We start from the raw sequence: 26,756 nt of genomic DNA, 5'->3' as shown, positions 1-26,756 counted from the left end.
ATAATTTCCAGACTAGCAAGGTTTCCCAACACCAGGATAACACCTGCGAAAGGAGAGGGTGAGACAAGCTGGTGTGTGTGTGTGTGTGTGTGTATGTGTGTGTATTTGTGTTTGGGGGGTGGTATCACAGGCTAGAGACGGTGATCTCAATTCCACAGGAAGGTAAAGGGGGTTGTATGCCAGAAGATTTCAAATGCTGCACCAAGAGGTTGTAAATCCAGTCTAGGCACACTAAGGAGAAAAAAAACCACCAGCAAACATATGTAAAATTCTGCCTTTCTCCTAGCATGGCCAGTCCCAGGGGCTTCGGCAGCAGCACATTTTCCAGTAACTCAGGTGGAAAATTAAGATAGGTGCACTCAGGGAGGTTTTTTTGGTTTTTTCTTTTGTTTTGTTTTTTGGTTCTGACTTTACAAATAACACCATTGGACTTTTACTTGGGCTCAGTGGCACAGGTCTGTAATCCTAGCACTGGGGAGGCAGAGGCAGGAGGATGACCAAAACCGGGTCTTCATAATGAGTTTCAGGACAACCAGAGCTGCTTAGGAGACCTTGTCTTCAATCTCTGCACCTTAATACAAAAAAAAAAAAAATGTCGATTTGAGTAAAGATGTCGGATGGTCCATCAGAGACTTAAGTGTTTTGCCATGTTTAGTAATATAAACCTCAAAATTTAAAAGGTAATCATGAACAGTTTGATTTGTTTACTAATGTCGTTACTGCATTATTTAGGGACTGTATTCCATTCACTCTGAACATGCATTTCAGGAGGCAAGATAGGGGTGTGGCTAGGTGGACAAGCAGGGGAATGGGAGACTTTCCTAGGACTCAGCAGTGGTGCTTACAGGAAAATCCATTCAACTTTGATATTTAAATAAAATGTTAGGTAAACAGAAACACTGACCTCCAGTCTTCCATAAAAGCCCCACAACAAACTCCCACCTCCTTCCCATTCTCTTGCAATAATTTATAAATCTGTTTAATTTTTAAGGAGAAAAACAGCAGGAAAAGAGATGGGGAGGGATAAAAGGGGTAGAAGAAAAGGACCCAAGGGGTAAAATCGGCAATAACACTTTAATATAGATTTATGGAACTCTGGCCGTTCTAGCCAGAACACACATTTTATAAGCCATAAATAAAGCACGCAGAAACCATAAATTAAATCAGACCCGAGACCTGGATTTCACCATGTCCAGAATGGGATGCATTTTTTTTCTTCTCCTGGTCATTTACACCAGACTCTTAACATTATTGTTTTTCCTCTTTTTAAACATCAGTACAACCAGCTGGTTCCCTGTTAAAACTACATGGTTTTACACCAAGTCACTCACAAAAGTTTTCGTTTTAGGTCAGACTTCCCTGCAACATCAACAATAGAGAACAACAACAAAAATCAGAATCTGCAGGTGCCTTGAGAAGGAGGAGTCTACAGGGTAGAAGCCAAAGGCTCCTTTAAAACTGTTTATATATGTATATGTATATATATATATATATATATATTTCCATCCCCTTCTCTACTTAGAATGACAGATCACCTAGGCCCAGTTCTCTAAGGGCACAGACAGGTGGGTGAGACTGCACTCTTGGGGCCTGAAGTGTGGTGGCTACTTTTTCCTCCCAACTTTTCCAAAGTCTCCAGGCAGCCTCTCTTCTCTCTGGTCCTTCTCCCGCTGGCCAGAGCTAGCAGGGCCTGCAAACCTTCTTCTTAGGAGGAGTTCATAATAGGCCTGGAGTACACTCCTTGGTAGTAGGAGGTGTCTGCAGCCAGGGGCGAGGCATCCAGGCCCGCTTTGTTCGTGACTGGGCCCATGGCCAAGCTGCCTGGCATGGGGGAGCCATAGCCCCCAGGGTAGTGCATGACTTGTTCATAGGCCTTGAGGTCCATTTTGTGGGGCTGATGGTGGTGGTGGCTGTGGTGGTGTTGTTGCTCAGAGGACATGAGGTTGTTGATAGAGAAGGGGTGGTTGAAGGCGTAATGGTGCTCCGGCTTCAGGTGGGCCTCGGGTGGTAGGCCTGGGTGGTGAGGTGGGCCCAGCAGGTGGGCTGCGGCCTGCTGCTGCTGCCCTGGCGAGGGCGCTGGCTCCGGGGGACTCAGCGCAGAGGCGGGTGTCCCCTTCAGCTCTCCCAGGCCTCCTCGTTTGTGCTCCTGACATGGGGAAGAGCTCGAATGGGGGGACTCGGTACCCGCAGGAGTCTCAGAGGCCGAGCCCGCGGCCTCCCCGAGCTGAGCCTGCGAGGCCTGAGTCCCAGCAGCGGTCTTCTTGCCTCCGCCCCCGCCCGCCCCCGCGGCTTCCTTCAGTGCCAGCTGCTTCTCACACTTGAAGCGCTTCTGGCGGCGCAGGTAGCAACCATTCTCGAACATGTTGCCCGAGTCGGGGTGCAGGGTCCAGAAGGAGCCCTTGCCAGGCTTGTCTGGCGAGCGGGGCACCTTGAGAAAGCAGTCGTTGAAGGAGAGCGAGTGTCGGATGGAGTTCTGCCAGCGCTGCTGGTTCTGTCGGTAGAAAGGGAAGAGGTCCATGATCCACTGGTAGATCTCGCTCAGCGTCAGCATCTTGTTGGGGCTCTGCTGAATGGCCATGGTGATGAGCGAGATGTAAGAGTAGGGAGGCTTGGCGTGGGTGTAGCTGCGCCGGTACGTCTTGGGGTCCCGTGCGCGGCTCAGGCCCGCCTGCCCGTACATGGGGCTCATAGAGTTCATATTGGCATAAGGAGCAAGGCCACCCATGGCCCCAGCCGCCTGTCCCCCGAGTGGGCTCAGGCTCGGGCTCAGGTGCGGTCCCATGCCTGCCACGCCGGCCGCACCAGCGGAGCCGCTCATGCCCGCCATGGCGCCCGCGCCCGGAGACATGCCAGCTAGGGATGGGCTCATTCCAGCGCCCACATACGATGACATGTTCATGGAGCCCGCGCTCATGTTGCCGGAACCGCTGCCCATAGCGGCCGCGGACATGCTCATGTAAGTGTTCATGCCGTTCATTCCCAGGCCAGCGTTCATGTTGCTCACGGAAGAGTAGCCCTACGGACAGAGCCCGGGGAGGAGACAGGTTAGCACCTAGGCTGAGCGTGCCAGACCCTCCCACCCACCAGTTGGATCCAGTCCTCCGCCTTCCTGGAGGCTGCTTGGAATCTCTTTCTTTCCCTGGGTCCCCAGTCCACTAACACCAAGTCCTCTGTGCCTCAAAGCTAGCCGCACCGGTGGTCGCCCTAGGAGAGGTGACTAGCGGGCTGCAGTTCTAAGCTTGTGGCTCGTTCCTTGCCCAGACTCGAGAACCACTACTACGTCAGGCGCTGCAAATGTATTTTACTCTCTTGGACTTCCCAAACCCTCTGGATAGCATACTGAGTAAGCACTAAGGCTGGAAATCTCCGTTGCAATCCCTGGTCGCCAAAAGCCACTTTTGGAAAGTCACTGGGGCAGTCTCAAATGGAAATAGTCTCAGTGTCTCTATTCTGGATCTTCATACCGGGACCCCACTCCTCAGTCACCGGGGAGTGAAGCGCTGTGCCTGCGCAGAGTTCGCGGGGTAGTTGGAGGCATTGCGTGGAGGAATAGGGAAGGGACCGCCAACTCGGCTAGGAACTGTTAGTGTCCCGGCTCAACTTTCTTTCTCTTTGTCCACTCGTCTTTGACTTTTTGCATGCACCTCTGTCCCCAACTCCTACCCACCTTCTCTTCTTCAGCTCCCCACCCCCTCGCCAGCCGACCTCCCACCCCTCCCCAGCCGCGCGCTGCCAAACATAACTCTGTTAGGATAGTGCGTGGCTCGGCCACGAAGAGGATTTGGAGGCGCCGCAAGTCAATATTTGATCACAAAGTTAATATTATCTCAAGGCTAACAGTGTGTCGTATAAAAAAGAGACCCATTTGAGTCGAAGGAGGGCGGAAAAGGCGGCTGTCCAGGAAGGCTAGAGGTGGTGGTGGTGGTGGGGGGGGAGACGGGTGCCCGTGAAGGGAGCGTTCGGAGGCTGGGGACGCGAAGATACCCACCACCCCCACTTTCCCCGGCGAAGGCAAGCGCTTACCTCCGGCTCTGCATAGTAGCTGCTCCAGTCGGATGGCTCGTGCCCTTCCATCTTCACGGCTCCCAGCATACTGGAAGCCGAGTGCATGGCGGTTTAAAATTTAACAGCCACAACAAACGACCAGCAATCAGCCCCCACCCCCACCCTCTTAAAAAAAAAAAGTCTGCTAAGGCACCGTCCCCTCCCTCCCGCCCTCTCTCGCGCTCCCTCTCCCTCTCTCGGCTCCACTTCCTCTCTCTCTCCCGCGGCCTGCCGCGGGAGGTAGCTGGGAGTGGGCGGGAAGGTGGTTGGCGGAGGAGGGGGCCAAAGAACCTAGGAGGCCGGAACCCGAGCTTTGCCGTCGGGCGTGCCCTCCGTCGCCGCGCTCCCGGGGCTGACGGTGCAGGCTAAGGCTGGCAGTGTCGAGCTGCCGGGAGGCGGCGGGAAGCTAGCGGCGTGGGGGCGGGCGGGGGGGAGAGCTAAAGGAGGGGGAGAAGGAGGTGTGGACCGCGCAGCGGACAAGTGCCGCAGTGACGTGGGCGGCTGGTGATATAGCGCGGCTCGCTGGCGCAGGCCTCCAATCCCCAGACCCCGGGCAGCCCATTTGAATAATCAGCTCACACTTAGGTGAGAGGAAGCCCGGGACGGTCTCCGCACCTGCCGCTCCGCGCCCGAAGCCAGCCCAGCTACCGCTGTCCCCTGCACCCCTAAGACCCGGACTTGCAAGCAGACGAGCGGGCACCCCGGTGGTGTCCCTTTCTTTACGTCCACGGGGAGTCTTCCGTGGCCCCAGAGACCTGGGATCAGGCTACCCCTGGAGAAGCTCTGGACTCCCGCTCCTGCCCCATCCCCCCTCTTTTCTCAGAGCACCCGGTGCATCAATCGAGGGCGCGTACAGCCTCGGTGCCCCGCAGAGGCGAGACTAGCAAGATTTATTTATCCCGACTTTCTTTCCTCTCGGCGCACATTCGCTGTCAAAACAACAAGCAGGTGATAGCCAATTTGCTAAGCGCTGCCCTATTTAGAAAAAACAGTGTACACACCTTTAACTCACTGACCGCTGCTCCGGAGGCCCCTCCCTGTTACAGTTAAGTCCTAGAGCGGCCTTAGGAGGCGCGCAGGACACGCATGGTCGGGCCGCCTTGGTTGTCAGCTACCTCGGACCTTTTTCTGGCTTTCCACCACACGCGGCCGGGAGAGCCCCGCTTAATTGCAGCCAATGCCTGGGAGGCTGCGATTTGCCTCTGACATTCGGGCCTCGGTGTTTCAAGGTTACTTTTCAGTTAAATCCAAGGTGCCCAACAGCATTTCGTAACTAAAACAAACAGGGCAGTGGTGGGGGTAGGGCAGGAGGGGAGAGAGAGAAAAAGGAATCAATAATAGGCCTTATGGGATGACTTCAGGAGGCTCTGCGGTCTCTCTGCCTGCTGAGGCCGGGAAGGTTTTATATAATTTGAAATTTTCAGTTCCTATTTTCTTCGGGTTTATGAGTGTTAAAAAAAAAAAGTCACTTGGGTGTGGGGCTTTGATCCCAGCACTCGGGAGGCAGAGGCAGGCAGATCTCTGAGTTGGAGACTGGCCTAGTTTACATTCGGATCGAGTTCTAGGACAGCCAGGGCCACACAGGGATAATCTGTCTCAGAAAGCAAAACAAAACAATAACCAATAGAACATGTCATTTGTATCGTTTGCTACCAAGACTAAGGTGACCCAAGATTTGGGTGCAGAGGGTCCTGAAGTCAAGCGTTTATATGTGGACACTCTTGGTTCTGAACAGAGGGTCCTGAAGGCAAGCGTTTATATGTGGACACTCTTGGTTCTGAACAGAGGGTCCTGAAGGCAAGCGTTTATATGTGGACACTCTTGGTTTTGAAAACGTGACTTAACATGAGAAGGCTACAACCCTGGACTCTTCCGCCTCAGAGGTGAAGAAAATAGGAACTGGGCTCAAATCCAAATGTCTAGAGTTGGGAGTGGGGATAGTAGAGGATACATAGAGGCGGCAGACAGACACTGGAGTGAGCTTTGAACAGGGAAGCCTGAGCGAGGATCAGACTGGAGGGTGAACCTAGAGGACTGGTGGAGGAAGAAGTCTCTTGGGTCAGCGTCCTTTTGGACTGAAGGTGCAGCGTCAACAGTTCCTTTCGTTACTGAAACGTATAGTTTGGATAGTTTACAGAACAAGTCAAGTAAGTCCTCTGAAGAAGTGCAGGGTAAGATTCCCCCAAAGGCAAGACCTACTTTCCTGCTGAATGGTGAATCTGATGCTCAGCTAGTGACTACAAGGAACCCAGAGAGAGCAGATCCCCAGCGTCTCCCCCAGGGCCCACAGGAAAAGAGGGGTACACATGTTGTTTATAAAAGGAGCTGATTTTCAAAATAAAAGCAAAAATGCAGGCATGTGCCTGCCTGCACGCACGCACACACACACACACACACACACACACACCCTTAAACAATTCAGCACTCCTGTTCTTTCCACAGAGATCTTAAATGCTGAAGCACAGTACTCACCTCCCCGCCCCAAATAGGAAACTCAAGACACCAACCTCCTTCTTTTCCTACCTCCTTTCCTTTCTCGCTCTTTCCTTTCCTTTTTTTTTTTTTTGAGACAGGGTTTCTCTGTGTAACAGCGCTGGCTGTCTGGAACTCGCTTATTCTCAGAGATCCGCCTGCCTCTGCCTCCCCAGTGCGGGGATACCATCAATCTGGTTTACACACACACACACACACACACACACACACACACACACACACACACACACACACACTCATCCTCCCCCCCGCCCCCCACACGCCGTCGGTCTCTCCCACCCGTCTATGTTGAATGCCAGAGTGTTTATAAGCCTGGGGTTGCATTACTCTATGTGCTCCTAGTTGAAATTCGGCCCCAGAAATTATTCCCCTTTTAAAATTAGCTACTATACGCTGGGAGATTGGGTCCGCAGAGCAAAGCACGTTTCCGCCAGAGTTCCCACCCTCACCTGAAGCGTCGAGAGTGCTCAGATCTCAGGATATCCGGGAGCGCTAAGCTCCAACTTCCACAGTGACAGGGCGCCCCCTGTTGGCAGCGAGGTTCCCGGGGTCAAGCACAGTTCTAAGTTATCCTTGGGCTCCTAACCGCGCAACTCCTGCCCCTGCTCTCTTTCTTCTGGTCCCACACCCTATCTCCATCCCCAGAGCACCTCCTGGAGGTCCCTGAAATTGCGTGCGAGGCAAACCCGCCCCTTGTCTCCTAGCTCCGAGAAGGGGTAGGTCTGCATGTGACGCCACCTGGAACATTTGAGTGGTTGGTTTGCGACCCTCCAAGAACTACCAGCCACTGGCTTTCAGTAAGCAGTCAGAGAGCCCAACCAGCTGCGAAACGAGGGGAAACATTCTGGCAGCCCGCTCTCTCTCCCCGCGCCTCGGGCTTTGCCGGCGCTTGCTCCTGGTGGCGCACACGCTGGTCCTCCCCGAGCCGCTGCGATTTCTAAAGGTTTATTCAGAACCTTGGCACCAGAGTTCCAGGCTGGAATGCTGTAAACTGCCCCAGGTGCCTCTCTCCAGGAAAAAGTTCTCGGGAGCTCCGACTACACACAGATGTCTACTCTGATCCCCGACTGTCTAAACCTCACCTGGGGCTGAGCCACACAAAGAGTTCCTTTGCCTGCACCCTCCCGTTTCTCCCTTTCTTAGGTCCTGCACAGCGGCGGGGTTAGCTTCCTTACAAACGGCCGCTGCTCCTAGGTTTGTTTGTTTTCTGGACGTCGCGCTGGCGGCAAGGCAGCCTTCTGATTTGGCCTAAAATCATGGCTACCTCTGCCAAGATTTCGGGAGAGAATGATATCCAGTGTCCCTAAGCAAAACTGCTCCCCAAAGTTTCTGTCATTAAACAGAATTCCCCCTATGTAACACGATGGAATTCTCTGGGTGAACCCCAAATCTCAATGCGGAGAATCTATATAGTATATCAAAGGTTATAGGTAACATCTCACTCCTCGTGTTGTTTCTGGTTTATTTTTTAAAAGTCAGACCCCCTTTGAAATCCTCTTCTGTGATTCTCATAGTTTTTTTTTTTGAGTCAAAACACTTGTTTATGGGGAGTACATTTAAAGTCAGTTAGCCATGAACACATCATCAAAGGATATTCATGCACGAATGAAGAAAAGAGTTAAACGTTTGCACTCTTCTGTAAAAACACAGAAAAAATGTCTATAGAAATGAGGTGGGACAAAAGTAAGATTTCAAGTTTAATAAGCTGTGTTGTCCCTTGGGAGATCTATGGGAAAGAAAGAACAGGGATAGAATAATTATAAGATACATATGTAGTACCCTTGATGGGATTGGTGACATAACTCGGTGGGAGAAGGTACTTTTTGTGAGCACGACCCTGGGTTCATTCTTTAGCATCAAAAAATAAAACAAGGGACTGAAGAGATGGCTCAGTGCTTAAGAGTGCACTGACTGTTCTTCCAGAGGACCCTGGTTCAGTTCCCAGCACCCATGTGGCAGCTCACAACTGTCTGTAATTCCAGTTGCAGGGGAGCCAATACTCATGGCAAAACACCAATATGCACATAAAATAAAAAATAAATGAATTCAAAACAAAACAATTTGGATTTGGGTTGTAGAACTGTGTCTCCAATGTACATTTTCTGCAGAGTAGTGACATCATTTTATATATCATTTTACTGTTGCATCCTCTTTTATTATATTTGTTATGTTATGGCGAAGTTCTCAATAAGGGTATTAATTCTCATGTTAAGGAAATCCTAGAAAAATAATTTGTATAGTTAGTCACTTGTTTCTCATACTGGAACAGTAAGGAAAAGCCATTCTTCTAACTGATTCTGGTTTTGCTAAAACTGTTTTGTTTTGGTTTTGTTTTTTTCCTCCTTGCTGGTATCAGCAGATGGACTCTGCTCTTCAGGGAGAGGAAATGAAGAGATAGTGATGTTCACCACAGGGGGCATTCCCTGCATGGTCCTACTTCAGAGCAGGAGACAGAAGACTATGTGTGATCTGGGTTAAGGTTCAGCCAAATTCATTCAACACCCAGACCCCTCTCTCCCTCATCTCCCTGCCTTTTCAATACACCTAGAGCTTGTTTGGAGGCTGGGTGGTAGTTGTGAATGTTTGTCATTTATGGGCAGATTAGAAGAGCAGTTAGTTACACACTGCATCGGCATCTGTTTTGCTCAGTACTAAAAGTCAGTGTTCTGTCCATTGGGGTCAAGAAGTTGAGGAGTATTCCTGGGATGTGCTTGACATCCGGCTCACCATTCTAGCACTTTTTAACATGTTTCTGGTATATGAGGCTCTTATAGCAGGTAATTAAAATAATTGGAAAAGATAAAACTAAAAGATGATACCTTTTTGGTAGCAATCCTAATAGAGCAATGTGAGAAAAAGGTCTCAGCGAAGGGATGCTTGAAGTAGGCACACCTGCATCGGTGGCCCTGGCAACTTTTCAATCATTTGCATGCTGGTACTGGGAGATATCTCAGATATTCCCGCCAACAAGGTGAACAGTGAGCTTCAGGGAGGACAGCAGTCCTGGGAAGTCACTCACATACTCTGGCCATTTCTTTCTCTGTGTAGCTCACTTGGAAGAGAGTCCTTTAGACCTATGGAACCATGGATGACTTGCTGGATAGGCAAATGTCCTCCCAGTAAGTAAGAAGCAGCGAGGCACTGAGCAGTGTAGAGACCTGGAACAGGGCAGCAAGGCCTGGAGTTCAACTTTGAGACTTGGGGAGTGCTCTTAGTACCTTTGTTTCAATTTCAAAGTCATGCAGGGCCTTGGTATAAACACAGAATAGCTGTGCACAACTTATTTCAATACTAACACTGACAAGGGAAGGGGAAATTATATATTCCTACCCATTTGGCAAATATTTAATGAGCTCTGACTGTATGCCAGGTGGTGCACACCCAGGGAACACCACCTGTTGTAGAGACCAATCCGAGTCTTTCCTTATTTTCTTCCCTTTTCTCTTCTGTCAAGAGTTCCAACCTTAGCTGGGTGGTAGTGGCGCATGCCTTTCATCCCAGCAGAGACAGGTGGATCTCTGAATTGGAGGCCAGCCTGGTCTACAGAGCTAATTCTAGGACAGCCAGGACCACTCAGAGAAACCCTGTAATGGAAAAAAAAAGTTCCAACCTCCTATATTTTCAGAATTCTTTTCAACAATGATCCAGGAACTTTCAAGTGGAAAAAAATCTATATTCTTCTATTTAAAACTAGCCTTTTAGGTGACAGAAGATAGACTAACTTCCAGGTTATGATGGGTTCTCCAACACTGTACCCTTATCATATAACTTCCAGGTTATGATGGGTTCTCCAACACTGTACCCTTATCATATAACGGCGTCACTTTTCCACGTCGTGAATGCTACATTGTTGCCTACTGCTGCCTATTGGTGTTTATTAAAGTGTTGGGTTTTGTTTGTTCTTTTGTGGTTTTTGCCGTTGTTATTTAGTTGGTTGGTTATGGTGGTCGAGGTGATAGCGCTGTGGATTGTACTCAGAGACACGCTGGACAAGTACTCTACAACTAAGTGTATAAACTCCTACCTTTGAATTCTGACTTGAGGAAGGATGTGCTCTGGAGTAGTACTGGTTTGAGAAACTTATCAGGTTTGGTAAATGCTGGGCTTAAGAGTTTGTGATACCTGTGTCTGTATCAGCTGTTTCAGTTGGACTTTGACGTCAAAGGAATCCCAACCAAAGGATTGTGGATCATCCTTCCCAACACAGCTTCTAAGGGTGCTACTAAATTACAGGGCCTCACTGACAGTGGGCTAATTAACCAGGGTTGGAACACACACACACCCTTTAACTTTTTTATGTGCATAGGAATACCCCCCAGGGAATCTTGTTAAAATGCAGATTCTGCTTCAGCAGGTAGATTTAGCATTCCTTGCAGATGGGCAGAGCTGCTGGGCCACTGACCACAGGTGGTCTCAGTCTTACGGGTCCATTTCTCTCTCTGTTCCTGCAGTCTGTATTGAGCAGGTAGTGAGATGTCATGTGATAAAATGAGAGCTGGAGACCCCTCTCTAGTTTCTGCCACTTCTGTAGTACCTACAGACTCCATGCCCCCAGGAGCTCCCTTAACTGCCCTGGTTAGGTTCTGCAGGGTATCACTAGTCCGCAAACTGTGGAAAGGGCCCCTACAGGCAGCAGGGTCCCTGCAGCAAGTGTTCCAAAGCAGAGCTCCCCCATGGTGCATTGTTAGCTCGAGCACATCCCCCTACCACCTGGGCATGTTTTCCGGAGACAAGGACCTCCCTGGTTGACTGGAAAGGACAGGGGATCTATGGCAATTATCAGTATGCAGCACTGATAGATATTTTCCAAATATGGAGAAACAGCAGAATCAAAGCTACCACATTAGTCTACAGCCACAGAGAAAGGGATCCCTTTACCATTGTTCTGTAAGGAAGATGCCCAGGGAATCCAGGCCGGCACTGGGTGGTGGTCTGACCCTGAGCATAGGCCAGGAGCCCTAATCCTCATCCTCATCCTAATATACATTTAAGAAACAAAATGCGAGGATCAAAAGGACGAGAAAGTGACAAGAGCAAGCCTGTTTATTGAGTTTCCAATGAAGTTTGCCTTTCCACCCAGGAGGAATCCCAGGTCTCTTTGAAGACTACCGGGACAAAGAATCTCTTCCCTAAAATGTGACACAATATTGAAGCCACACTGCTGGTCATTGTGTGAGAAAGGGTCTAAGAGTCACTTTAACTGAATTCTTAGACATCACAGCAAATTCCCCCATTAACCTCGGTGGGCCATCCTAATAATTTCTAACATGCCCAGCAAGGAAAGTTTAGGAGCTGAAACTGAAGCCTCAGAGGTGAGAAAAATGGAAGTCTTCAGGCTGCTGCTGGCTCTTATTCCAGCTGCAATATGGTTTCCTGTCAGTGGTGAGACCGTCTTTCCATTGTGAGAATTTGAATGAAGCATTCTTTCTGTGAAGAACTCTTTTCTTTCATGTCAGAACCTCTATAAGGAAAGCAAAACACTTCCACCTGCAAGTTCTTATTTATACAAGGCTTCTATATGCACCAGGGGAACTAATGCGAGTCACTGAGGAGTCAGCAGGCTCATTTGTGTCGGTGGATTGGGGGTTAATAAAGCCAGGAAAGACATTATACTAATGTACTTTTCAAATATTTAGTTGGAACTGGGCAGGAAGTGCAAACTTATTTATTAACTGTCTTTTTTATGTCCGGTTATTGAATCACCCAAGAGAGCTGACTGATCACACGGTGCTTAGAGGGAAGGTGTGATGTAAGTGCTGGGTCATGTTCATCAGAGAAGGTTCTATGGATAGGCTATACTTTCAAAATCTCCAGGCTCCAGCTACACTTTGTAAGTGGGAAGCATGCATTCATCCTTCCAAGTCTCCGAATAAGGTACTAAGTAGATGCTCATTGTGGAGGATGCCGGACTGGCCCTGGGGGAGTCTAAGACTGAACATCCATTCGCCAGGTCTCATAGTCAGACCAACATGACTTTCTGGACACTTCTCTGTCTTCATTTATTCTCTCCTCCCCTTTGGCATGTTAAATTTGGAAACATAATATTTGCTTTGTCATTTTCGTTCTTGTATTCCTCCTCCTAAATGCTAGGACTCTTTCTAGGAAGAGGTGTTTAAATTCACTGTTCTAAAAAGTGATATAAATGTCTATAAAATCATAGACAGACCAGTATATTATATTTTTATTTTTAATTATACTGTAATGTCGCATTTATATTATATGCACATATTATATACACATATGCCATATAGATTATATAATATTGTATAATATGCGTATAATAGTATAGCATAATTATAAAAGATATAGTATAATTATATTATAATTTTAATATATAACTTATTATAAAATAAAATGTAATGCATGTTATATTATTATAATATATGATATTGCATATTATATATCATTTACTTATTATTATCTATTTTATGTTTGATTTTGTGGATGTAACTGCTAGGCTTGTGCAGTGCTGTGCTGCTGAGCTCTGTCCCCATAACCATATTTATAATGAAGTTTTAAATTGTCACAGAATATGATTCATTTGATTTTATGAATAGCAAAACTGTCACTACACAGGAAGCTTCTGAAGTTTACATGCCAAACTGTCAACACTGACAGGCTCTGAAGCTGACTTGGGAAGAATGAGAAAGGGCTCCCTCTATTGATTTTATGTCTGCCTAATTTTTTCTGCTTGCATCTTCTGTTTTTGTAAACAAAATCAGAGAAATGTGTCCTTTGCCCCTAGATAGCTACTATGTTGCACATATTATTTCTGGTTTTCCTTAATCAAAACCTACCCTGTTTCACAGAAAATGAGCAAACCTTTCTCTGGAGAGACAGTTTCTATGTCTTCTTTTTGGAAGAGAAATCAGATCAGAAGCACACTGGCTGGGAGAAGTTAGGTAGGAAAACATGAATAAGATTTAATAAATCTGGCCCAGGTTTAGAAAGGAGAAGTGGATGTCCGAGACATCTTAAAGACCCAGCAGCCCTTCCATTGCCTTGGCTCTAGTTTTTATGGGCCTCAGGAAGGGAAAAGACTAAATGTAGGCTCTATGTGGTTTCACTTAATTAATATTTATGACTGCAGGAGAAAATTAAATATGGCAAATAGTATAATTTTAAACAGCCTGTGGTCATGGACAGCAAAGCTCACAGTAGGTCCAGAAACACAGGGTGCTGTTGGACAATGGTCTGTACCCTGCCAATTGTATTTTAATAAAATTCTTATTGGCCAGTAGTTAAGCAGAAAGTATAGGCAGGACGACGAGAACAGGAGAATTCTGGGAAGAGGAAAAATTCAGTCTACAGTCATCACCCAGACACAGAGGAAGCAAGATGAGAATGCCTTGCTGATGAAAGGTACCAAGCCACGTGGCTAACACTGACAAGAATTATGGACTAATATAAGTTATAAGAGTTATAAGAAGCCTGAGCTAATAGGCCAACCAGTTTATAATTAATGTAGACCTCTGTGTGTTGCTTTGGGGCTGAATGGCTGTGGACAGGGCAGGACAGAAACCTTGGCTGACAAAGGTGTGTGGGATTTGGGGCCTCTTTGTCTGTCCATTTCATGTTGTATGTATGTTGGTTGAGCCCTCCAAAAATAAGAGCGTGAATTTGACAGTGATTCTTTCCACAGATCGTGTGTGTGTGTGTGTGTGTGTGTGTGTGTGTGTAAGAAGGAAAATTTTCAGTCTTTCACTACTCTGGCCCCCAAGCAGAAGAGAAGCAAAGAGCAAGGGGCTGCCCATGGTATTAGCTTTGGAGACATCTGTATGGCTCTGTTGAGTGTTTCTAGAATAGGTGTCTGCGTATACTGATCCACTGGAACAGAGACTGGTGAGATAATTTGCTTCCTCGAGATGAGAACTGCAGGTGTAAAGCTGGTTCTCTGTGCTAGTAAGTGAGGGGTGGGATATAGGACAGATGCATATCACTGTGATACACAAACCCATACTTTATGTGTGTGCACTAGTTTGGGTTGGATTGAATCAGCTTACAACAATTTCTAGTCCTGTGCTTTTTGGACTTCTATTGATGACCCATTCTTGTGTTGTGATAACAAATTGTTTTACTAGACTTAATAAACATAAGGGAAAGATGAATGGAATTAATGATCCCTAACCATCTTACATGGCAAACAGATTTTAAAAAATCTGTTTCTGTTATAAATGTGTGTTTGCATTAGGATTTGAAGTCCATTCCCTTACTATGGGTGTGATGTCTAAAGCCTAAGAAACTCCATACAGTAGGAGGTGAGAGAGCATTAGTTCTTGAAAAGATGCTTCAGGTTTCTCGTTTATTAGGCAGATAATGGCAGAAGTCACTGAAGCTGCTGAAGATGGAATGAGTAAAGTCTCACAGAGGAGAGCTCGGACTCATCCCAAAGGGCCTTTGGATGGTAGATAAGGCTCAACCCTTTACTCATCATTGGTTAAAGACTCTTGTGGGGCTTAAGGCCTTACCCATGCCAGATACTTGTAACTGCCTCAGTGAATATAACAAGAGCAATCCCTGATGAAGAATCATAGCAAGTATTTGCGCTACACCACACCAAAGGTCTACACTGAATGGTCCTCATCCCTTTCAACAGTAGCCTAAATGGTCACTGTAAGCTTGGCCATCATTTGAAGGCATATCTGTTTGTGTTTCTGTAGTGACTCAGGCTACATTCATCATTTGTGAAATAACCACATATCTAATGGAGTCAAGGTTCGTGGGTGCCATGAATGTATTCAAGGAGGTCACTGAGGTGAGAGTGGACCAGAAAGGAATATAACCACCACATAACGTCAGATCAAAGCAGCAATGTCATGCATCCCTCAGATAGCAGTTATTATCACCAGTCCTGCAGAGGAGAGGGTTAGGTACCTTTTGCGTGTGGGCTGATAAGAAAACAAGTCTCTGAAGGAAGGGAAAGAGCTTGCCAGACTGAAAGGGGAGAACTAAGGGCCCCTCCTGTGGAGAGAAATGCCTGTATAGAGGCATAGAGGCAGCCCATCTGCAGGTGCTAGGGAAAGAACTTCCTGGGAAAGTTGGCCAGCTGGCAGCAGATTACAGGGCCACTAGAGGAGTTGGAGGCTAGAGACTTGGTTCTGCTTCTTAAGTGCTGAAATGACCAGCTGGGGAGATAAGTCAGGACAGATTTGGGAAGCCTGTTCCTCAGCAGAGTCCTGGGAAGGAACTTTGTACCCAGGATTAGACAGAAGGGAAGTGAGTCACTGCCTGTGTAGACACAGATGAAGTACTGTACCAGCTGCCTTCCTACAAGGAGTGTAGGCTACAATCTACCCTCAGCTAGCATCCTCCCAGGGATAATCTCAGCTCTAGATGTGAGGTCCGACTTCATCCTGGGTGACCCACACACATCCAGTTCTGAACACAAACTGAAACAGAGGCTTGACCACCTCAGGCCAAGCTCAGACAACTACGTAAATACATTTCACCTAACTTAGAGGCTGTCATGCAGGACAACGCTAATTCAGGTAGAGAGGGTGAGTTTGTGGATGGAACACTCTCTCGGGCTTCCACTAGGCACAAATAAAAACAGCCTAGTTGTAGATGAAGTTGACCTCTGTGGTAGGTTAGGTCTCCAACTCTCTCCCAAGAAAATACCAAACCGATAGAGACAGGAAAGCATCAAGTGAAATAAAAAATGTGAAACTGGAAGCCAAAGGCGTGTTTTAGTTCTGGCTTCTCCAGAACTACACCTTTATAGAAGGAACTGAATATAAGCAGGGTGTGATCGTGTGAATGCAACTGGCCCCCATAAGCTCAAAGAGAGTGACACTCTTAGGAGGTGTGACTCTGTTGAAGGAAGTATATCACTGAAGGGGTGGGCTTTGAGGTCAGTCAACTTCCTGTTGCCTGCAAGAAGTAGCACTCTCGGCTCCAGCATCACATCTGCCTGTAAGCTGCCATGCTCCCTATCATGGTGATAGTATACTGAACTTCTAAAACTGTGAACAAGTTACCCAATTAAATGTTTTCTTTATAAGAGTTGCCAAGGTCAAGGTGTCTCTTCACAGCAATAAAAACCCTAACTAAGACACAGGACATTTGGCCCAGGAAAGTCTAGAAGGGAACTAAGGGATGAAATAGCAAGGGTAGGCATTGATGAGGTTCAGCACCAAGAAAAAGATCATTGTGGCTACCTGAAGCTGAATCATGCTAGGGCCTCTTGGGACTGGAGGACAGTAGGCTCCTGAGTTGTCTCTACCAAGGAAAAAGGAGCATGAGCAGGGATAAATGGGCTCCTGTGGTTATTGACAGTTGCTGCTGAGGATCTTAATTTTCTAGATCTTTCTAATGTTGACTGAGTAGGGAAAGGGCTATATGCTCCATCTCATGATGGCAAGTACTTAGAAAGACCTGCTTCCATGCCTGGGGGTTCCTTTTTTAATTAATTAATTAATTATGTATACAATATTCTGTCTGTGTGTATGCCTGCAGGCCAGAAGAGGGCACCAGACCCCATTACAGATGGTTGCGAACCACCATGTGATTGCTGGGAATTGAACTCAGAACCTTTGGAAGAGCAGGCAATGCTCTTAACCTCTGAGCCATCTCTCCAGCCCCCTGGGGGGGTTCCTTAGTCACAAGAAAAAAAATATCAGCACTTTTGAGTTGTTGTAAGACTTAAATGTGGCTTTTCTTTAATTCTTGAATAGTATCTTCAAGGATGGCTAGTGTGCTTGAGAGAGACAAGGAGGCATACAATAATATTAATATCATCATGGGCACTGGATCTCCAAATTGTTTTCTTTCCTTCAAGATGAAACAGGCCATCTACACTGGAAGTTTTAAATTGAATCACCTGCAGACACCAAAAGTTATATTCTGCCAACTGCCTCTAGGTGTATTAAAGCAGGTTTTCCAGAAACCTTCATAACCCAGAAATAATCTTCCTCATGTGTTAGCAGTGTGGAGGATGAGGCCAGTGCCACCTGGAGTGGCAGCAGCGGGAAACTGAAGGGAAAGCTCCACTTGTCCTCACAGAGAACGGAATTCCTTCATGGACTGAAGGCAGAAGAGCCCACCCTAAGCAGAAATCTTTTAAAACTCTATGCACTTCCAATGTTCAGTGACGAGAGAAGAGGCTGGGGAACTGAGCCATGATGAACTTTGCTTCTATCAAGGAGGTAAGCCTTACTCCTGATTTTTCTGCTGAGGTGATTGTTCTGATGTGAATGAGAAATAAAGACATTCCACATAGAAATCCTGGATCTGCTCCCCAAACACTGAAGGCCATACAGGCCTGAGGCCACAGAGAGAAACAGACCACAAAGAAAGCAGTCCCAGTTTTGTGCCCTACGCATTTTTGTGCAAAATACCAGGCAGGACTCACAGTTCTCACCACATGTGAGAGGAGACACCCCATTTCCAGGGCCATTTCCACAAAGCTCTGATGGAATTTCTCCCTTCCTTGCAAAAACTCTCACTTCCCAGGCACAGATTTACTTTTCAGCCTAAGTCTTTGGTTAGATCCCCATGAGGCTAATGAGACCTTACGTCAGTCAGAAGACCTTTCAGCATGTTCCCCCTCTGTCTCTCTGTCTCTCTCATGAGCCTCCCATCAGCCTTTCCAATACGTGAGATTCTTAGACATGAATCACTTTAAATTTTAAATGGCTGCTTGCTGCTACACACACACACGATGTTTTAGACTTCATGATCAGAACATAAAGAGAAAGGACTGAGTCCTTGATTCCTAGTCTATTCCATTCCGTTTACGGCAGCACTGAAAAGATATGCGCATCTTTTAAAGCCATGTTCAGAACAACCCACATCATGAATTCTCCAGGGGCCTATATAGGGAAATCAGTTTCTTTTCCTGTTGACTGGGGTCTGCGCAGGGATTGCATTCTCCAGGAGCACTGATTGGACACCAGCTCCCAACAACAGCCAATCAAAGGCATCAGAGTGAGGGTTTCATCTTGACTCGATTTGGTAGGCGAGTTGTGGATGAGTGGACTGTTTGGAAATTATACTAACAAGTGGACATGTGGACGTGTGCAGATGTTGACAGGTAGATGATGAGGTTGCTGTCTTCTCTTACACAGTCAATCAGAATTCGCTTTTATTTCTAAGGGTAAAACAACTATCTTCCAATTTTATGCAGACTGTTGATTACACGGGTTGATTGCCATGGTAAGGCCCATGAAAAAAATTGTGCTGGAAAGCCAACTTTGACTGGAACCTCTCACTTCCAGAATCATGCAAAATGTACTATATGATATAAAATTCACCTCTGTATGCTGTGATTTCCAGTGATTAATAAAGAAACTGCTTTGGGCCTATAGCAGTGGAGAACAGAGCTAGGTGGGGAAAACTAAACTGAATGCTGGGAGAAAGAAGGAGGAGTCAAGAGAAGCCAGCAGCCCCTCCAGACACAGACACTGGGAGGAACCTTGCTCGTAAGCCACAGCCACTTAGCAGTACACAGATTAATAGAAGTGGTTAATTAAGATATAAGAGCTAGCTGAAAAATATGCTTAAGATATTGGTCAAACAGGGATTCAAATGATATAGTTTCTGAGTGACTATTTTGAGTCTGGGCAGCCAGGAACGAACAAGTGACCTCCTACAACAACTATAAAAGTTCTGTGATCCATATTGCACCTATAACACATCCTTGTACCTGGAAGAGCTGTAGTTGAGTTTATTTAAATTTTTATAAGATGAAGGCATGCCAGTACTAATGTTGAAAGCACTGTTTGTCAAATGGTTCTGTGAGCAGAATCTGGCTGGGAAAATTCAGCTTTCCTTTATCTTAGTCTAGCTCATCTGCACCACACCCTCTGCAACTGTGTTAATATGGTGGGCTGAACCCTCTCTGCTAGAAAATACTTTGATGTCTGGAGAGCTTTTTCTCTCTGTACCCAAGGGTTCTTCATCAGTCCCTTGTCAGACATTCCTTCCTTTAGAGTTCTTTCAGTAAATGCCCCTCCCCAAGGCTTATGATATAGCCTAACAGGTGGTTTAAACTAACTAAAGGTGTTCATGGTTGAGGATAACAAGGGATGAATGATTGATTATATACAGGTCTTGTGCATGTATCTACTACTGGTCTGTACATAATAATCCAGTCACAATTCTAGCATAGATGGGGAGGTCCTCTCCAGGACCCACCTGTTACACAAGAGCTATTGGCAATTGCTAGCTACTGGGGGAAGGAGCATCATTCTTTGTTATTTGTGGGTTTTTTAATTTTTTGGGGGGGTTATTTTTTATGATTTATTTATCTTTATTTTATGTGCATTGGTGTGAAGGTGTCAGATCCCCTGGAACTGGATTTTCAGACAGTTGTGAGCTGCCATGTGGGTGCTGGGAATTGAACCCAGGTCCTCTGGAAGAGCAGTCAGTGCTCTTAACCACTGAGCCATTTTTCCAGCCCCTTTGTTTTGTTTTTTTTTGAGACAAGTTTTCACTATGTAGCTTTGGCAGTTCTATAACTCACTCTGTGGATCAAGCTGACCTCGACCTCAGAGACCCACATGCTTGTGCCTCAAAAGTGCTAGGATGAAAGGTGTGTGCTGCTACACCCTGACTCTTCCCTTTTTTGAATGTGTAGGCACTAATTGATTACCCATGCTTGAGTGGATAGGCCTGTATACACACACCCACACCCACACCCCCCCCCACACACACACATCAGCACTAGTTGGACTTAGTGAGTTATTTTAAAAGGGGGGGGGAGTTGGGAGCTGGAAAGATGGCTCAATGGTTAAGAGCACTTATACATGACCTGGTCCCTTAATGGCCATGAACACGTATTAATTCACCCACGACATGGAAGTTTGGGTTGCCAGGTCAGAAACAACAACAGTGCTGAATTGAATCTGGGCATGGTAGTGTACACCTGAAATGCCAGTACTTCAGAGTGGAAGCAAGAGGGCCAGGAGGTCAAGGACAGATGTACTGAGTTTGGGCTTAGCCTGGGGTGCATGAAACCCTGTCTCAAAACTAACAGCAAAAAATTTGGATCTGAGAGTTTTAAAAACGTGACACTAATGCTGGATTTTGATGGGAGAAATTATGAGCACCCGTGAACTGCACAGTGCGGAACAGGAGGCCTGCTATGATTTGGAAGTGTGACTGAGAGGGCTTTAACACAGGCAGAATGAAGAGGTAGCAGACCCTCGCGCCACTGTGCCTATCAAGGAGGTGCTGGCCTAGATTTTATCCAATGACAAAATGATAAGTTCTTTTTTTTTTATTTTAAAGTTGAGACACCATGTGATTATGAAGTAGTTGATCAACACACTAGAAACATCTAGAATACATCGAGCAAGAGTCTATTGGAAAGAAGGAGAAAGGAAGTCATTGTGACGTTCCAGGTTTTGGGCAGCAAGTCCAGGGGAAGGGACCCAGGGGCCTGAAGAGGGGTTTGGAATCTAGAACTTCGATTTCCTTTGTTCCCTTCCTATCTGTATCCACCCTTAGTCTGACACCCATCCGTGAACTGCTACGTGCAGAGTTGGGAAGAGTGAAAAGCTGAAGGCCTTTGGCTTTACTGAGGTTGGCTGAATGGGAATCAAGACAAAACATGCTATCTGGTAGGAAATGAGCAGGCCCACGGAGGAGACAAAATAGCAAGTGACAATGGACCTACTGGCTCTTATCAGCATTGGCACAGTGGATGCAGCGATAGGCTAACTGAATTGATAGGAAAATATTTTATCTTCTCATTGGCTGAAGTTCTAGGGTGTAGAGACTGAACGTTAGGTCTTAAGGCTTTTGAATGATGAATATCCTCGACGAGGAAACAGCTAATTTATCTCGGGCTGGTTGGGGCAGGGCCTTTGGTATGGTGTCTGCTACATTCTAATTAATCCCTTGAGAGAGACCCATGCCAGCCTTAATTGGCCCATGCATACATGTCTGCAAGCATTCTGCTTCAGCTGTCATGAACATTCTGTTTTTACCTATTCCTTTCTTTCTTTACACCTTACTTTCTCTCCTCCCTCCATTCTTCCCTCCTCCCCTCCCTCTATTTTTCCTTCCTTTTCCCCGTTACACTTAAAAAAAATAGAAATGGATAGATGTGCTGAGCTTGGGAGAAGGATTGTGAGTTTAGGACCAGTCTGGGCTCTGTAGCAGGTTCAAGGCTACTTTGAGCTTCATAGCAAGACTTTGTTCCAAGACGCCAAGCCTGGGGATGTAACTTAATAGGACAGTGCTGGCTGGCATGCATAAGACCCTGGGTATGATCACTAGTATTGCCAAACACACATAAATGTGCACATGTGCACACACATATACATGCAAACACACATGCATTCATACACACACACACACACACACACACACACACGCACAAACAGAACAAAATGTATCTTCTCATAGATCCCGGGGATACAAATTAACGTTCTGAAATCAGGGTGCAGCATGGTGAGGCTCTTTCAGGAGCTGTCTCTGGACTTGAAGGGATCCTCTTCCTTGCTGTTCACATATGACCTTTCTTTGGAGTGTGTACTTGGGCAGATATATTCCCTCTCATTCTCTTCATATCAGGCTGCTAAGCCTGTCAGATGAGGATCATACTCTCAGGGCCTCATTTAGCCTTGTTTACCTCCTAAAAGTCTTCTCTCCAAATACAGTCACATTGGAGGTTAGGGCTTAAGTCCAAATTGGGTATTGAGACATGACAGGCATCAAGGAAGCACTGTGAGAAAAACCCAATGTCAGCAAGGACAATCTTTACTTATTTCTTAATCCCCGCTGGAGTTTACTTTCTCCAGGAGTAAGTGTCTTAGCTAGCTATCCCTGTCGGTGTGTGTTCGGAAGAAGGCTTTGCCCAGGGCTTCTAGCTCTGGCAGGTATTTTGGATCTCAGACTTGAGCTCCTATGTGTGGCCTCAGCCTCTAACTACAGTGAGAGAGTTCAGAAGCAAGCCCTTCCCCCAAGGTGGGTTGCAGGTGCCCAGGGAGAATGCTGGGGCACTCTTTGAAAGTCTCTATTCTTCATGCTTTAAGGCAATGGGAGAAACTTTAATAGTAGCTGGGTCCCATTTGCCACCTTGAATGAGGCCAACTGCACAATAGGAAGATGGGTAAAACAGGACCAATACTTTGACCCTGATAGATCAAACCAGAGGCTGAGTCAGGATAGTTAAAATGGTTAGCAAGGCTTAGAGGAGTGCCTCTCACGGAGTCTGTGCCTATCAAAGACCTCACAATCCAGCAGGCTTCAGAAATGTTAGCACAGTTTCCTCCAACTGCTGGCTAACAAAACTTCCCATTTGAAAGAGGAACATGGGATGTACTCACTCATATTTGGTTTCTAGCCATAAATAAAGGACATTGAGCCTATAATTCATGTTCCTAGAGAAGCTAAATAAGGTGAATCCAAAGACAAACACATCGGCATCCTCAGGAATATTAACCTTCATCAGGCGATGAAAGGAGACAGAGACAGAGACCCACACGGGAGCACCGGACAGAAATCTCAAGGTCCAAATCAGGAGCAGAAGGAGACAGAGCACGAGCAAGGAACTCAGGACCACGAGGGGTGCACCCACACACTAAGACAATGGGGATGTTCTATTGGGATCTCACCAAGGCCAGCTGGCCTAGGCCTGAAAAAGCATGGGATAAATCCGGACTAGCTGAACATAGCGGACAATGAGGAATACTGAGAATTCAAGAACAATTGCAGTGGGTTTTTGATCCTACTGCACGTACTGGCTTTGTGGGAGCCTAGGCAGTTTGAATGCTCACCTTATGAGACCTGGATAGAGGTGGGCAGTCCTTGGGCTTCCCACAGGTCAGGGAACCCTGATTGCTCTTCGAGCAGATGAGGGAGGGGGACTTGATCGGGGGAGGGGGAGGGAAATGGGAAGCGGTTGTGGGGACGAGGCAGAAATCCTTAATAAATAAATAAATTTAAAAAAAAAAGACACGGAAAAAAAAAAACTTCCCATTTGAAAATCACCTCCATTACAAAAGGCTCAAGGTTTAGACCGAAGTAACATTTTTTCTTCTAAAAATCCCTGGCGGCAGTTAAGAGGATGCCTGGGGAAGAAAGGTCCTGAAGTTTTGGGCGATTGCATTTGCATTTGCAAAATGATTTGCAACCAGACCTGCCAGGTTTCATTTCACGGAAACTAAGAAATGGGTTTTGAATATCTGGATCGTTTATTCCCAGCATCCAAATCTGTAGTGAAATTAGCTTTCTAGCTGTCTGCAGTGGATGCTCAGAAGAGCCTCTGCAAGGACTGGAAGGGAGAAGATGCAGCCGAGACAGTCAGCGTGAACTGACTTACCTTGACTCTCCACAAGGGCTCATGGCTGGAGAAGTTCCTCAATCTGGGTGTCCTGTACTGCTGCCTCCGTTGCTGGTTGCCAAAGCCTGTTCCACCACCCTAAATGACTCTGACTCTGTGGCAAAAGCATTCATCTGGGTTGGGAATGGCCACCCCTCCTCCCATTTCTTCATTCAGGTTTTCTCACCTTTAAAGGACACTTTGTGTTTCCAAAGTTTTCCTTCCCTGCTTGTATGAATCTGAAATGAATCTGAACTAAAAGTACTCGTTGAGTGGTTATGTTCCCAACCATAATTTGCAGTCAAGGTATGAATATTTTATACTCAAAGAGCGACTGAAGATTTGTAAAAAGGTGTTTTAAAAATAAAACAGGAATACACTCATTTGTGTTGGCACAGGAAGACTATAGCTGCGGAAAACAAAAACACAGGACAAGCCTTCACTCATGAATCGTTACAGAATGAATCTGGATTTATGTCTGGGGATGATCAGGAGTAGCTGCGGTGGGGACAGAGTGTCCTTTGGAGAGGAGAAATACCCGGAAGATGGAGGGCTGGGAAACAAAAACAAAAGCCACCCAAACACTCACTGCCATCTCGCTTCACACCGCCGGCAGCCCAGAAGAGTCTTTCAGAAGGTGCTCTTCATGCCCTGGCAGAAGGGAGGCGTCGGGCTGGGAAGCTAGGCTTCAGATGCCTGTGGCTTTCCTTTCACTGCAAAAATAGATTTAAAAAATAATCCAGTCTTTGGCAGAGCCTTGGCCCAGCGGGAGAGACCTGAGTAGCTCCTTTGCTGTCCCTGTGTGTTTTTCTTACCGTGAGTCAACAGTGTTGCGAGTTTACAGGCTACTTCAAAGCTACTGCACATGGTTGGGACAGAAAATTAATACATGTTAATTAAACACTTCCTCCCCTCTATAAATCTGTGAGTGTGTTCATTTGTTCTTTTTAAGCTATCGGTTTGTGTGAGGAGAACTTATTGAACTGTTCTTACTGGGTGGAACCTCTACTAGAAAGTAGATTTGTAAAAAAAAAAAAAAAAGGAAAGGGCTATTCTTTTATATATATTTATATATAAATTTGTCTCTATTTTTCAAACTTTTTTAAAATTCATTCTTTGTGTCTTTCACATCTTGCATTCCAATCCCACCCATCTCCTGTCCCCTTGCATCTGTCCTCTGTCCCTGTAACCTCCCCTCAAAATAAAATTTAAGAGAAAAAAAAAGAAAAAAAGGAAGAAAGAGAAAATCTCGTTATGGAAGCTGCAGTGTGATGCAGTGAGTCACGCAGTAAACACCTTTCTCTATACCTCTTTAGATGCAGGTCTTCATTGCAAAGAATCGTGGGTTTGGTTCAAGGCTCCCAGTGTCTGCTACACTATTGACACTGGGTCCTCACTAGGACTCTTCCTGGACATCCTGTTGTGGCTCTGTGTCATGGAGATCCTGTAACCCTGGGTCTTCAGGACCAACCCCACACCACCAACAGTGCTCCAGCAGATCAGAGATGGGTTAGATACTGGGATGGGCCGGTGCTTAACCCTGGTTTTGGGCCTGGGTAGTTGCAGGGTTGATCAGCCCGCTAGCTCTCCCTTGCATCACTCTGGCTAGTTTACCCCTTGTATGAGCAAAGAGGTGGAGCCAGTTCTCCTGCTTCCACATCCTCAGTCTTGGCTCTCCCACACCTACACCTTCAGGTTCTCTTGATCAAGGTGCAAGTCTTAACTATCAGCTTTCTCATCCGATCTTCCCACCACAGGAAAGGTGTGAAGTGACACTGTGCCGATCCTTCATTGTGGACCCAACTTCTCAACCATCCCTGGGGGATTTTTGTTTTATTTTTCTCTCTGCTGTTTGTCTTTCCTACTGTACTCTTTTTCTGTTCTATTCTTTTACCTCATTGTATTTTTTTTTACATTTTCTTTCCAGTTGTTCTTCTTCTATCCCCCTGATTTTTCTTCCCTGATCTTTTTTTCTTCTACATCTTTCTTTCTCCTATATCTCTTTTATCTCCTATCCCTTTATACCTCTGAATAGAAAAAAATTTATGCAAGAAAACATTAACTCACAATCACAAATTCCATATTTTTCAAAAACAAATTAAAATCTTTACATAAGAATTCTCATTAACATAATAAGTCATGCCAGGCACACTTAGGGTGGTGGTGCAAGTCTTTAATCCCAGTACTTAGGAAGCAGAAACAGGCGGGTCTCTGTGAGTTCAAGGCCAACCTGGTCTACAAAGTAAGTTTTAAGACAGGCTCCAAAGCTACAGACGATCCCTGTCTAGAAAAAAGATATCATAAGTTACATATTTTTCTTAAAAGTCAGAAATAGTTAGACATTTTTTCTTTGTAGTAATTTCCCCACCCTGACATCCTCACTCCTGGGAGATTTTCACTTGGTTCTTTACCCACATACTTGAGTCCTCTATCAGCCCTCACCAGTGCCATTATTTTTGTTTCATTTTGTTCATAGCAAGTCATGACAAACTTAGTGGCTCACAGTATGCATTTATTACCTCACACTTCCAAGGTCTAGCCTGGTATAGCTTCTTTGGTGCCCAACCTTAAAATCTGTCATAAGATGAATTCAGACAGATTTCTGAATTCGTCCAGCCTCCTGGGTTGTTGACCAAATTTGGCTTATTGTCCCTTGTTTGAGAGTCTTAGTTTCTAACTGGCTGTTGGCTGGAGGCCATCTTGGTTTCTAGTTATATGGACCTCCCCAACAGCCAGCAAGAAGGCATAAGCTCATGAACAATGCAATATAACCAAGGTAGCGACAACTCACTATGGTCCATTGGTGAGAAGCAAGTCAAAGTCTTACCCATGCTCAAGTGGTAGAAACTATGCAAATGTTTGAACTTTAAAAGGTAGGAATGATTAGATGTCACCAGAGACCTTCCTTGCTGTAGTTTTGAGTTTGTGTGATTGACATTTGGGTAGCCTG

At 46.2% G+C, this 26,756-nt stretch overlaps 1 protein-coding gene across 2 annotated transcripts; it reads right to left on the bottom strand.

The window, feature by feature from the left end:
• Nucleotides 1-1,055: 1,055 nt before the first annotated feature.
• On the bottom strand, nucleotides 1,056-5,264 carry Foxa2 (forkhead box A2). 2 transcript variants are annotated; one of them, XM_041670474.1, is made up of 3 exons: nucleotides 5,046-5,264; nucleotides 4,024-4,093; nucleotides 1,056-3,016 (listed from the first exon to the last, which is right to left on the bottom strand). In XM_041670474.1, exons 2-3 carry the CDS (start codon nucleotides 4,090-4,092, stop codon nucleotides 1,706-1,708), a joined length of 1,380 nt encoding a protein of 459 aa, XP_041526408.1. In that variant the 5' UTR covers nucleotide 4,093; nucleotides 5,046-5,264; the 3' UTR covers nucleotides 1,056-1,705. The 2 variants fall into 2 exon arrangements, with proteins under 2 accessions (XP_041526408.1, XP_041526407.1); XM_041670473.1 differs by lacking the exon at nucleotides 5,046-5,264 and having other exon boundaries at nucleotides 4,024-4,160.
• Nucleotides 5,265-26,756: the final 21,492 nt, after the last annotated feature.

The sequence above is a fragment of the Microtus oregoni genome, unplaced genomic scaffold, assembly GCF_018167655.1.
Source record: "Microtus oregoni isolate MIOR12 unplaced genomic scaffold, Mior012 000020F_ref0000438, whole genome shotgun sequence".
NCBI classification, from domain to species: Eukaryota; Metazoa; Chordata; class Mammalia; order Rodentia; family Cricetidae; genus Microtus; species Microtus oregoni.
This window is presented reverse-complemented; position numbering and strand designations above follow the sequence as displayed.